The sequence below is a fragment of the Galeopterus variegatus genome, unplaced genomic scaffold (assembly GCF_000696425.1).
Source record: "Galeopterus variegatus unplaced genomic scaffold, G_variegatus-3.0.2 Scaffold10606, whole genome shotgun sequence".
NCBI classification, from domain to species: domain Eukaryota; kingdom Metazoa; phylum Chordata; class Mammalia; order Dermoptera; family Cynocephalidae; genus Galeopterus; species Galeopterus variegatus.
Genome location: NW_007736717.1, coordinates 45159 through 57708, shown reverse-complemented (window position 1 = coordinate 57708; position 12550 = coordinate 45159). Strand labels below are relative to the sequence as shown.

General features: G+C 52.6%; 1 protein-coding gene and 1 pseudogene across 1 annotated transcript in view; one reads left to right on the top strand and one right to left on the bottom strand.

Moving 5' to 3' along the window:
• The window catches only part of LOC103610110 (dysferlin-like), a gene marked incomplete at its 3' end in the record, with an annotated part of 53249 nt that overhangs the window by 2965 nt on the left and 37734 nt on the right, over window positions 1–12550 (bottom strand). Inside the window, exons 5-7 of the mRNA XM_008594349.1 lie at window positions 10444–10549; window positions 2389–2656; window positions 630–880 (exon numbers count right to left, since the gene is read on the bottom strand). Coding sequence (XP_008592571.1) covers window positions 630–880; window positions 2389–2656; window positions 10444–10549 — 625 coding nt within the window. The remainder of the gene's footprint in view (window positions 1–629; window positions 881–2388; window positions 2657–10443; window positions 10550–12550) is intronic.
• Window positions 12368–12550, top strand: part of LOC103610109 — a 1440-nt pseudogene continuing 1257 nt past the window's right edge.

The following is a 12550-nucleotide window of genomic DNA, read 5'->3' as shown; positions in this document are numbered from 1 at the left end:
AAAATTAAAAGGCAAGTAAAATGAGACAGATTTTTGGATAAGATCGTATCAAAGGTTTACTATTAATACTTTTTATTCCATGAAGAGATTGAACAAATTCAAATTCCACATGACTTTCAGAAAAATATATAGCTATAGGTAGAGGCATGGATATAGGGAGAAACAAGACGCTAGACAAAGCTTCTTAGATTTAGGGATCTTGTTAAAATGCAGATTCTGATTTAGCAGGTCTGGGTGGGGCCAGAGATTCTGCATTTCTAACAAGGACCTGGTGATGCTGATGCTGATGGACACAGATCGCACTTTCAGTAGCAAGAAGCCAGCTAGCTAGACAATCCCTGGTTAGTGAAACAAAAGAAATGCAAAGACAGGCTGAAACTCTACAGTGACTTTCTTTTTTTTTTTTTGAGAGCAAAATCTTGGGGTTGAGCCAAGGCTTATCCTGAGGACTCAAGATGTGAGTTCCTTGTTCAGCACCTGCCCAGGGCCCAGGGAAACCTGCCCAGGAGGACCCTTAGGATCCCATGCACATCTGCCTTTGAGGCTGGACAGACCAGGCCGGTGCCCAGCACCACAGCTGCTGAAGGGCTAAAGGAGGAGACTGGGGTCAGGGAGAGCCCACCCGTCACCTGGAAGTCCTGCGGTTTGTCTGACAGCAGCTTTTTGGGCGTGGGCGCGCGTCTCTTTCTTTTGCTCCCAGGGTGGTAGGGGGGAGGATGAGAAGGTGGCTTCCTGGGGCTGGTGGGAGCCCCCGGGTCTAGAGCGCCACTCTGATCCAGGAATGGCTCTGCCTCATCTCCCGTGAGCCCCTGGTCCTCGGTGTCCTGCTCTCCTCCTGTATCTGGGAGGAGAGGGTGCCAATGAGGGCTGGGTCCTTCATCTGGGGATGCGAAGGGCAGGGGCACTAATACCAACCACCCACCTCCCCTGTTCCCTTCCCTCCCCTCCCCATCGGCAAGCCAGGATGGATGAGGTAGAAAGAAAAGGAGCTTCCAGCAGCTGAAACTTGAAGGCAGTCAGTCCAGTTAGTCAACAGGAAGGCAAGAGAATGGCCCTAGACCTCCCCACCCACCAAGTCCTGCAGGATGAGCCTTCTGGCCACCTTGCCACACTTCAGTGAGCTGAGCATGGCACATGTGAGACGGTTACAGGCAGTAGGATCTGGGATGGGGACAGCCCTGGCCCACGTCTCACCCATGGTGGCCGGCCACTTCTTCCCAGAGTATCTCGTGTCCACGGTGCTGTCACTAAGCAGGGACCAAGTCTCGGCCCGGCTCTGTCCCCCGCCTGGCACGTGGGCAGGGCACAGCCCCAGGAGGGGCAGGAGGGAGTTGGGGTGAGGAAAGCCAACCTGCTGCACCCCAACCCTGCCCCTGCCTTCTCCACCCACCCCAGCCTGGCACAAAGCCCAGAAACAGCTGCCATGTCTGGGAGGGACTGTCCCTTCTCACCACCTTCCAGGCAGGACTGGGAGCCTACCCTGACCAGCCAAACCTAACTCTGTCAGACCCACGTCCATGTGGTCCCAGAGTATCTGGGGCCCTCCCCCTCCCCACCCTCTGTCACCGGGAATGCCCCGTCTTCCTCCCCTGAGCCTATTCCAGCTCTAGTCCAGCTCAGGATTTCCTGGGTTACCCCAGTCCAGACTGATCTCCCATCTCTAAGCTGAGCCCCAAGACGATGGCCCTTTCTGCTGCCCTCACTGCAGAGCCCTGCAAAGACTGGCCTCCAGGACAGGCTCGGGGCACTCCTAAGACAGGGTCTGCACGGGCTTTAAGGTTGTATTTGCTTCTAGCTCCCTTCACTGTGACAGAAACTCAAGGATCTTTTGTGTGGGCAAGTCCACACTGGCCCATCTGTGTGGCTGCCTCCCCACCCCAGCAGGTTGGACCATACGGAGGCCACCAGCTTCCATGCCCCGGCCCACCACTGGCAAGCCAGCCACCCTGGGCTGGGTCCTCGTTTGACGAGCCCAGCAGGGACAAGTGAGGAGAGTTGAGGCAGGATTTAGCTAATTCGGTCTGCTCATTTCAGAAATGGTGATCTGTAGGTGTGGAAAGGGAGAGTGACTGGCCCAAAGGCACACAGCTACTCAGTGTTGAAGGCAAGACTGTAACTCATGTCCCCTAACTTCAGCTCAGGGCTCTCCCAAGGAAAAAATAGCTCTTTTGTCAAACCATTACTAAAGGACTGCTGAGTGCCAGGGTGGGGAAGCTTTCAGTTCCGGGGAGTATCACCTGGGACAGACCCCATCCCGGTACACCCATCTCAGAACTGCTCAGTGCAGAACACCCCCACCCCGCGCCACTCCCAGCAGTACTCGAGGGATCGTGCCTCCCATCCCTTTTCTCCTCATGGCACAAGGCAGCTCTCAGGACCCCCACCCACCCGCATCTTCTCTTTTCCAGGCATGGGCAGCCCCCAACCTGGGGAAGGCAGCAAAGGCCACGAAGCCCCACTGCAGCCCCCAACCCCCAAGCTCAGGTGCCACTGCCAGCCTTCTTGCCAGGGGCCCTGCCAGGCCGAGGGTGGGCTCCTCACCAGCCACCACATCCAGGTCAGGCAGAGTTGGGGAAGGCTCCAGAGGAGTGGGGGGTGGGAACAGGGGCACAGCTCCAGGGAGAGGCGTGTAGGACACCTGCAGGACCAGCGAAGCCTGGAAGAGATGGGGGAGTGGGCAGCAGGTTAGTGCACTGGCCTCACACCACTGCCCTCCCACATCCTTCCTGTTTCCTGCATCCCTCCATCAGGAAATACGTTTTGACAAGGGTCAGGTTAGCAGGAGGCTGTGGAAAGCCACCCCCAGGGATCCATCAGCATAGTCAGGTGGTTAAGAGACAGAATCTGGTGTCAGCTTCCATTGCTCAGGAGTTGCGTGACCTTGGGCAAGATCTGGAACCTCCCTGTGCCTCAGTTTCCTCATCCATAAATTGGAGGTAGTAATATCAACAGCACCTCCTTCATAGAATCAAATGAGGTTTAAATTAGTTGATAGAACAAGTAATAAGCGTCCACAAATAAATTAGGGATCCAGCCTCACCTCTCCTGCAAGATTTTTTAACTCTCAGTCTTGGTCTGTCTTCAGGAAAAAGTCCCCTTGGCCACTCTGCTCAGCCAAGGGCCCTCCCCTGCTTCTCCATAGACAACTCAGCTTTGCTTTGCTCTGCTTCAGGTCACAGTTAGCACTGAGAGGGTCTTGGGGTGCCACTAGCCTTTCTAATCCCTCTCCCCCACTAGAAGCACCCCTACCCCTTATCACATTCTCAGGTGCTCTGGCTTCGACCAGCCAAGAGAGGAGAGTGACTGGTCACACCATTCACATGGAAAAGGGAAGGTTGTCTGTGCTCCCAGCCCACCCCGACCTGCATTGTTCCTGTCCATGCTCCCAACCCTGAGATCTGCATTGTTCAAAGGGACACCTGAACCCCAGGAAAAGGTACAACTTCACAGGCTCTCCAGCCTTGCAGCTCCTTGACCAGCAGGGGACTGACTGGCTGAGCCCTTCCCTGGAGCCACAGGTCCAGCGAGCCTCCTGGGGCAGCTAATCATTAATCAAAGTAATAAGTGCTCTATTTAAGACAGCTTGGAAGGTACAAAAACCTTAAAGAAGAAAAATAATGCAAAAGAAAACAAACTGTCAATAATTACCCCACTCAATATTTTTATATAATTCTCTGCAATCTTTTTAAACAGTGTACATCTCTGCTGTATATAAAATGCTTCTCTCTTGCTTAATGTTAGCTATAAGCATTTCCCCAGGTCTTGACAAACCCTTTATAAACATAATTTTTAGTGATGCATAATCTCATTCTGAGTGGCTCTGGCATAGTTCACTGGGCATCTCTACTGAGTGATATTAGGGACATTCAAAGACTCTTGGGAACAAACCCTGTCCCCAGACTGAAGGGGCCTAAGGCCCCCCCATGTATCCAGGTCTCAGGCTTGAACCCTCATGACTGGGGCCTGGGAGGGGCAGCCAGGCTAAGGAAGGGCAGGATGGGTAGGAAGGGGCGGCTCAGAACACTGAGGAAAGAGGCAGGAACCAGCTCAGCGTCCCAAGAGACCAGGAAGGAGGCAACTGTAACTGAAACTGAAAGTGCCAGATGCAAAGCATGGTCATCACCCTGCAGGTTCCTAAACCACCACCAGGTGTCGCCACTTGAGCACACTCAGTGCCTGCAAGCCAGGGAACGGTCAAGCACAGCCTCCCTGGTCTCACCCAGACGCCACGCCCAGCTTCTGGAGATGCCAATTCAGTAGGTCTGGGGTGGACCTGGGCATCTGCATTTTTAACAACCGTCCTGGGGCTTTCCTCCACTAAATCAAAAGGCAAGTTGGACTCTTTGGAGAAATAACTAATTCCAGGGCTAGGGCAGGAAAAGTACAAGATGAGCCTGGGCCATCTTTTTGTGCCGGAAAGGAAGGAAATGCTCAATGAATGATAAAAACATGTCAAAAGGATACAGAAGCCAGTTTTCAGGGGCTCCCGCTGGCCAAATCTGGGACAATTTAAACATGAAAATAAATAGCAATAGTACCAGATTAAACTGTTGAATGAAATAGAAATAGATGAATCCATATTGAAATAGGTAAGTAAATAAGTAGAAGAGAAAGCTTTTCCTTACAGTGGACGGACAACTGTTTAATGCAAAACATGATAATCGATTTTAAATATTGCCATTTAGCAACCATCAAATTACTGAATTAATTCAAACAAGAAATAACAAATGGATGTTAAAACTCATGGGTAAAGGTTGGATGAGGAATAGGATATTTTCAGAGTCACGAAGTACCTCCCCATAAAATTCTTACTTATTAGAAAGGGAGTGGATGAATGATTAGTGGGGAAACCCAGTAAATGCCAGCATAGTCAAATGGTCAAGGTTAACAATGCAGTAATGAAACAAATCAAAACTGTACCACTTGGGCCGGCCCGGTGGCGCACCGCTACAGTGCGCCACTTGGGAGCGTGGTGGCGCTCCCGCCGAGGGTTCGGATCCCACATACAGACCGGTTCCCGCTCACTGGCTGAGCGAGGGGCGGGCGCAGCACCGAGGGTTGCGATCCCGTTGCCGGTCCCAGTCCGGTACGGGCGCAACACTGAGGGTTGCGGTCTGTTGCCGGACACGAAAAAAAAAAAAACTGTACCACCTGATAGGGTAGAACTAGAGTCACATTCTAGAATGAGTCCCTTGTGTTACATTCTCACCAAAGATGCATACTCCAGTCTAATGCAAGTAAACATCAGACAAACCAGGTTGAGGGACAGTCTACAAAATAACTGGCCTGTGTTTCCAAAAGCGTCAAGCCTACAAGGTTATAAAAGTCAAAGAAAGACTGAGGAATTATCCCAGATGGAAGGACACTGAAGAGACAAAACAACGAAAAACAGCACATGATCCTTAATCGTATCCTTTTGCTATAAAGGACACTGTTGAAAAAAACTGATGAACCTTGAAGCGGGGGGGTCCTGTGGATTGGATGAAATTTTTGTCTCAATGTTAGTTTCCCCATGTTGAAGGTTGTGTTGTGGTTATACAGAGAGTACTTCAAAAAGTTCGTGGAAAATAGAATTGAAATATAATATGAATCTTTCGTGAACATTTGAAGTACTTTGTGTAGAAGAAAGTCGTTAACTGGGTAAATACACATTAAAGTTTAGGATGGTGGGCCAGGAGGTTGGCAACTTAATATCAAATGGTTAGGGACAAAACAGTCTTTGTACTATTCTTGGCAACTTTTCTCAAAATCTTAAATTATTTCAAAATAAAATGTTTTTAAAAACCTGAGAAATCCTGCTTCTGCTTTAGCAACAGGAATCTCACCCGACAGATAAAGCCCCTCACCCACTCAAGCTCATTGCCGCCCTCCAGGAGTAGTAGGAAGATGGGATCAGGACCAGCACATGATCTGCAGGCCCAAGGCAAATGAAAATATGGAGCCTCTTATGAAAAATTAGGAAAAAACAATTGTTAAGAATTTCAGGTGGCAACAGGAGAGAATCAAACCCAGCACTGGCCCTTCTGAGCATGGGCCCCTGTCCCATGAGGCCAGTCCTGTGCGGGTGTTCACTTGGCTCGGCCTGAGTTGGGCCTGCACCGGAAAGATAGGAAGCGGGGACCCTGCCTGACATGTCTGGCCTGACCCATTCATTCATTAATTCATTTATTCATTCCCTTCACAAATATATATATCAAGCACCTGCTAGGGGCCGAACGTTGTTCAAGATACTGGGGATGCTTCCATGAGTAAAACAAAGGCTCCCGTTCCCAAGGAGCTGAAATCTTGGCAGAGGAGACAGACAACAAATAATAAATGAAATAAATATGTCACCTATAGAGTATGTTAGAAAGAAAAGTAAACCAGGGCAAGAAGGATCAGGGGAGCAGGAGGGCTTGCAGTTTGCAGTGTTAAATCAGGTGGTCTGAGTGGACTCCAGTGAGGTGGGGAGACGTAAGCAAAATATTAAAGGAGTCACACTTTGGCTGCCCTTGGGACTGTGAACCTAGGACCATATGTCCTTGAAGAGCACCCCTTTCTATTTCTAGGGGCTCACGCTGCCTATCCACTCCCTCCACAGCACTTGGGGGGTCTGGTACACCATCTCTGTGCAGAGGCAGAGTCGCAGGAGTGTAACTGCTCCACACCATGGCCTGGTGCCAGCACCTCAGCATAGGGGCTTGGGAGCAGCGCTCTACAAGACACAGGAAGGAACAGCAAGCCCTAGAACCCAAAGACCATCCCGGCATCCCTTCCTGGGGTTTCCTAAGCCTCAGGTACTTCTACGCTGTCGTTCCATGCCAACCTCCTGGAGTATTGGCAACATCTGGGTGTCTCCGGGCACTTGGAGGAGACTTCCAGCACAGAGCCAGGTCCACCTTTTATACAGCCCATCCAGGAGCCACTAGGACATCCCTGGCAGCTGCAGAGGCTCTAAAGCCCAGGCTCTAGAATAGATCTCGCCACCAAGGGGCGGGCTCCAAGGACCACTGCTTCAGGAACAGGCATGGTTAATAATGGAGACCTCTAGCTCTACTGAGGATGTAAAGGGGGAGGGAGCATGTCTGTGGACACCACCCAGGGCCATGTGCTCCCACCCTTGCTGTGACATCATAACTCAGCTCCTGTCGCCTTCTCCAAACAACCAGAGTTGAGATTTTCTTCCTGCGGGATTTATGTGATCCCTGTACGCTCCCAGACTACATGACCTTGGCCTAGAGACCCCAGCGGAACCCTCTTCAAGGCCTTCCACATCAAGGTACTCTAGCTGAGAGCCCAGTTAGTTCCTCAGGTTTCCAGCCCCAGCAACACTGCGGGGTTATCCTGCCACGAGCCCATTATCAGTCAATCACGTGTCCACCAAAACACGCTGCCCTGGAGCAGGGTGCCCACGGCACCCTGTCTGCTATCTTGGGGTCCACAGTCAACATCAGCAGAACCCTGGAGGCTTCTGGCTGGCCCCCAGGCTAAGAGAGCTCAGGAAACCAAAGGCAAAGGCAGGGAACAGCCTCATCAGACCCTTCCAGGCCCCCACCCTCCTCCTGGCTTTGGGTCCTTCCCCCATCTGACCATGCTCAGCCCTGTTGCTTGCCCCTGGGCCACAGTTGTCCAACACTGAGCTCATCGAGACCAAACCCCAGGCCAGCCCGCGCCTACCTCCCCTAACACACACTGTGCGAGTGGACAGGCCAGGCCTGGTGCTGTCTGTGTCATGCTTTTCCCTCACAACCTCCAGAAGCCAGCAGAGTGCAGGACGTGGCCCTGAGCTGACGCAGGGTGGGTTGGCAGAATCTTTGCACCACTTGAAGGAAGCTCAGGATTCACCAGAGCATTGTGTCTGCCCTCCCTGGCCCCTGCTGCCACCTTCAGTGCCCTCCTGGCTCCCTGCCCACCGCATCACTTCATGTGCTCTCATCACCTGGGAGCTTCCCTTTCTGATGTGACTCTGGCTCCTGCCATTGGGGTGATACCAACACAGTTTCACCTGTATCCACACCTTCATTAGTGAGCTGCTCTTGAATACATTTGTGAGTATGTTCTTTCCTTCCTGCTGCGTGGCTCCTCCAGGACAGGTGTGGTGATCTCCCTGTCAGCCTGGGAGATGTGTGAGGAGATTGGGCCCCTCTGCATGGCACACAGCCCAGCGTGCCATGTCTAAAGTGTCTTGGGTGAGAACACTGAGCTACGACCAAATGCGGGTGCCTGGCATGCTCTGCTCAGTGGGCCCAACCCAGAAGTCAGGCCTCAGCAAGTGACCAGTGAGCATCCTCAGCTCCTCCTGGCTCTCCGTCCCTTCTAAGCACATCTGAGTTCTAGGTGCCTCCCACTGCAGTGCAACCAGCCCAGCTCCCAGGCAGGATGCCCCAGCTCAGAGGGTCTTCCCAGCTGCCTGTGGCTGCGCTGTGACTGTAGGCCTAGCACAGGGACTAGAATCTGGCGCTGGCCCTCTCCACAGGTGAGCACTGCCTCCTGGGCAGCAGGGAGGGTGTCCCACCTCTCCCAGCTAGGGGGTGCTCAGCTAGGGGGCTCAACCAACCAGGGTCCAGCCCTCCCCTCCCACCCACCACCTCCTGGCTCTCACGCGCCCTTCTTGGAGACATGGTTGGTGAAAGATTGTCAAGCTCTGCAGACAGCCAGGGAAGAGAAAGCAGCAGGCTCCCCAGTTGGTGAGCATGAGACCCAGACAGAGTTCGAGAACAAGGAGCACCAGAAGGAGAGGTGAGGAAGCCAGAGGAGGGCCACCAGCCTGGCTCAGCCCGTGGACAGGAACCAGGTGTGGAAAGCTGTCTTGGGGGCTGGATGGGCCTTGGAGCTTGAAGGGGAGCAGGTGCAGGAAACCCAGTGTCATGGGCGCATACAGGGCTGGGGTGGAGAGATGGTGATGTCTCAGCATGCAAGTGAGAAACCCTGGTTGGAGGCTTTGGGGCCTACTACACAGCAAAGTAGGCAGTCCATCCCTGAGATGCGACACAAAAGCACCAAGCAGATCCCTCTACTCCCGGCGCCTCTCAGCACCTGCTGCCTGGATGCCGATAATTTCATTAGTTTTCTGTGCCTTTAGGGTTGGGTAGGACCCCCAGGATCACTTGAAGGGATAGTTCCAGAAGTTCTTGGGGTCCTCCTTGACTACAAAGAGTTTTAGGAGACTGGAGAGCTCCAAAGGAAGGCAAGAGGGGATTCAGGAGGTGACGGAGACAGGCTCAGCGAATAAATACTGCACTGAACCAGAATGTTCTACCAGTGAGCACTGACTGAGAAAGGAATGGATTCTCCTCAGTAGTGGCATCTCCCCATCAAGGAAGCAACCCAGCCATCACTGGCCTAGGATGCTGTGAGAGAATTCCAGCATCGGGCAGGTGGTAGACTGGGCATCCGGTGAACCAGGAGTCCATTCAAGTCCCTTCCACCCAGAGAGTTTAGGAGATGTGCCCTGGTTCATGTCCCCACTTGGACATGGCACCAGTTGCTCTCTTTCTCTAGGTCTCAGTGCCCACTGCAGTTCCGCTCAGAGCTCTGCCCAGACTGGCCACTTCCTGACTCACTAGGCCAGCCAAGGGCCCCAACATCGCACACACACAAACACATCCCACGGGGCGATGCGGTCCCCCGTCTGACAGAACTCAGAGCCCAGAATCCCCCAGGCCCCACTGGGAGGAAGTATTTCCAAACCAATAAATAGTTTTCTGGTGATTAGAGTGTGGCATTGTAACACCAAAGTCAAAAGTTCGAATCCCAGTCAAAAAAAAATGATAGTTCCCTGGTGCATCCTGGGAGGCTGCGCTGACCCCAGAAGGAAGGCCAGGAATTCTCCTGACCAGGAAGAAAGAACCCTGCAGGGTATATTTAGCTCGCTAAAAATAACAGGAATAACAGGAGGCCAGAGAGAGGGCTGGGTATTGTCTGCTTGTACTGGGAGAGCACTGGGAACGCTGGGGGAGGGGCGGGCAGGACAATGGAGGAAAAAGAAGGGGGTCTGACAGGTCCTAGTAGGCAGGGAAGAGGCCTGTCTGTCTCCCTTCCCTTGTGTTCTGTGACCCAGATGACTCAGATATTCTGAATCTGGAGAAGGGGGCTGGGCAGTGTGGGAGGGAGGTCCAGAAGGGGGTGTGGGGGGGCGCAGAGGGCATAGCCAAGGCTGACTGGGAAGCTTGGGACAGGAGGTGGCCAGATGGACAAGAAAGACCCAGGGGCAAGCCAAGCTGGTGGGAGGCAAGGCTGACTTGAACCCTGCAGGTGGGCCAGGGGTCGAGGAGGGAGCCTCATCTCTCCCAGCCCAGTGCCCCTCCAGGCACCGCCAGCTCTGGGCATAGGGGGGCCAGGCCTGGTTCCTGGGAGCTGAACTTGGACACACATCTGGGGTCAGGTAGTCAAGACCCAGGGAGAGAGCCACAGGCATGGCCTCAGACTAGAAAGTTACCTAATGCAGAGGACAATGGGACTTACCCCTGTGGGCTGCATCTTGGTGTCCAGCAGGGGGGCATTGAAGCTGGCAGACAGACTGGGGGTGGCCAGGACCTCCCGGAGTGGGATCTTGGCTTCCCCCAGGAACCTGAGTGGAGAGAGAAGTTGAATGTCAAAAACCAGCCTAGGGCCGGCCCGGTGGTGCACTGCTACAGTGCGTCGCTTGGGAGCGCGGTGGCGCTCCCGCCGAGGGTTCGGATCCCACATACAGACCGGCCGCTCACTGGCTGAGCGAGGTGCGGGCGCAACACCGAGGGTTGCGATCCCGTTGCCGGTCCCGGTCCGGTACGGGCGCGACACTGAGGGTTGCGATCCGTTGCCGGTCACGAAAAAAGACAAAAAGGAAAAAAAAAAAAAAACCCAGCCTAACGCTTCGGCTCTTGTCCCACAGACCCCTCCCCACCACCACTGCACAGACTATACTGATCTGCCTGGACCACCAGCCACCCAGGACCTCCAGAGCTCCCCCTGCACCCCAACCCCAGTCACAACCATGCCCATCCCTGGCCCCTGGAGAAACACCTGGGCATAAGAGAGGGATAAGAGACACCTCCTCTTCCCAAGGCCAACCATGACCCCTTTCTGCACCCCCAGAGGCCCAGCCATTGTCCCTGTCAGATGTAAGGGCTGACTTCTCTGTGAGACCTCGACAGTCCACAGGTCAGCATCTGCTGAAGGCAGGAGTAGTTGCTCCACCAGCACACCCACACAGCTGCCTAGCCTCAGCAGTACCCACAACCCACGTCTACACAGGCCGTCTGTGCTGGTGTCCCAGGACTCGGCCAGCAGCAATTATAAATGAAACATAAAGAAACCTTCCTGTCTTCAGGCACAGGGAGAAAAGGTCATTGGGGCCAGGAAGACAGGCCCCACTCCACAGAGAGCCCATGTGACCCACACCACACACAGCTAAGACTGCATTCTGACTGGGCTCCTAGGAAAGAGTAGGTCACAGCACGATGACCACTAAGGAGCCCTTCAAAAAGAGCTGAGGGAAAAGGCTGCATTCCCTAAGCTCAGAAACGGGTACACCAGGTATTCTGCACCTCTGTAGTGGAGTCAGGAAGCCTGGGCCCGAGTGGCCTGCGCCAGCCAGAACCTGTCCCTTGGTGTCTGCAACTGACTTCTGCATATTTCCCTGGGAACAGATCCCACAGCATGTTACTGTCAGGGCACAGGGCCTTGTTAGTCCAATAAATAGCCACAGTTGTACTATTATCATTTGCTTCTTAATTTTTTTTTTCCTGATGGGTAAACAGCACACTTTTTATCTGGGACCATCTTTTTTTTAGTTTCTGCAACAACTGATTTGATTATTAGTTTTTATGAAATAAAATTGCAATCTTGGCCTAATTAGCTAATTTTTAAAACCATTTATTCACAATGAAATACCACCTTACATCCATTAAGATGGCTATTATAAACAAACACACACACACACAAAAAAAAGATAAAAAGCGTTGGCCAGGATGCGGAGAAACTGGAACCCTTGTACACTGCTGGTGGGAATGGGAAAAGATGCAGACACTGTGGAAAACGGTATAGCAGTTCATCAAAAAATTAAACACAGAATTACTATATGATCTACCAATTCCACTTCTGGGTATATACCCAAAAGAATTGAAAGCAGGAACTCAATCAGATATTTGCACACCTGTGCTCGCAGCAGCACATTTACAACAGCCAAGTGGAGGAAGCTGCCTAAGTGTCCATCCCGGATGAATGGAACGTGGTGCATACATACAGTGGAATGTCGTTCTGCCTTAAAAACGAAGAAAGGTTTGAGTCTCCGCATATCATGGGGAGATAGACACTGCTGCCTTTGATTGGCCTTGGTCCTCACAGCTCCAAAAATAAACAGGATCTCGATAAGCTCTATGAGCTGAAGTCCAAAGCTCAGCAGATTATGAACCAGTTCGGCCACTCAGCACTAATCAACCTCTCTAATTTCTCATCCATAAAACCTGAACCAGCCAGTACCCGTCCACAAGGCTCCATGGCCAATAGCACTACAGTAGTAAAGATACCTGGCACTCCTGGGACAGGAGGTCATCTTAGCCCTGAAAACAATCAGGTATTGACCAAGAAG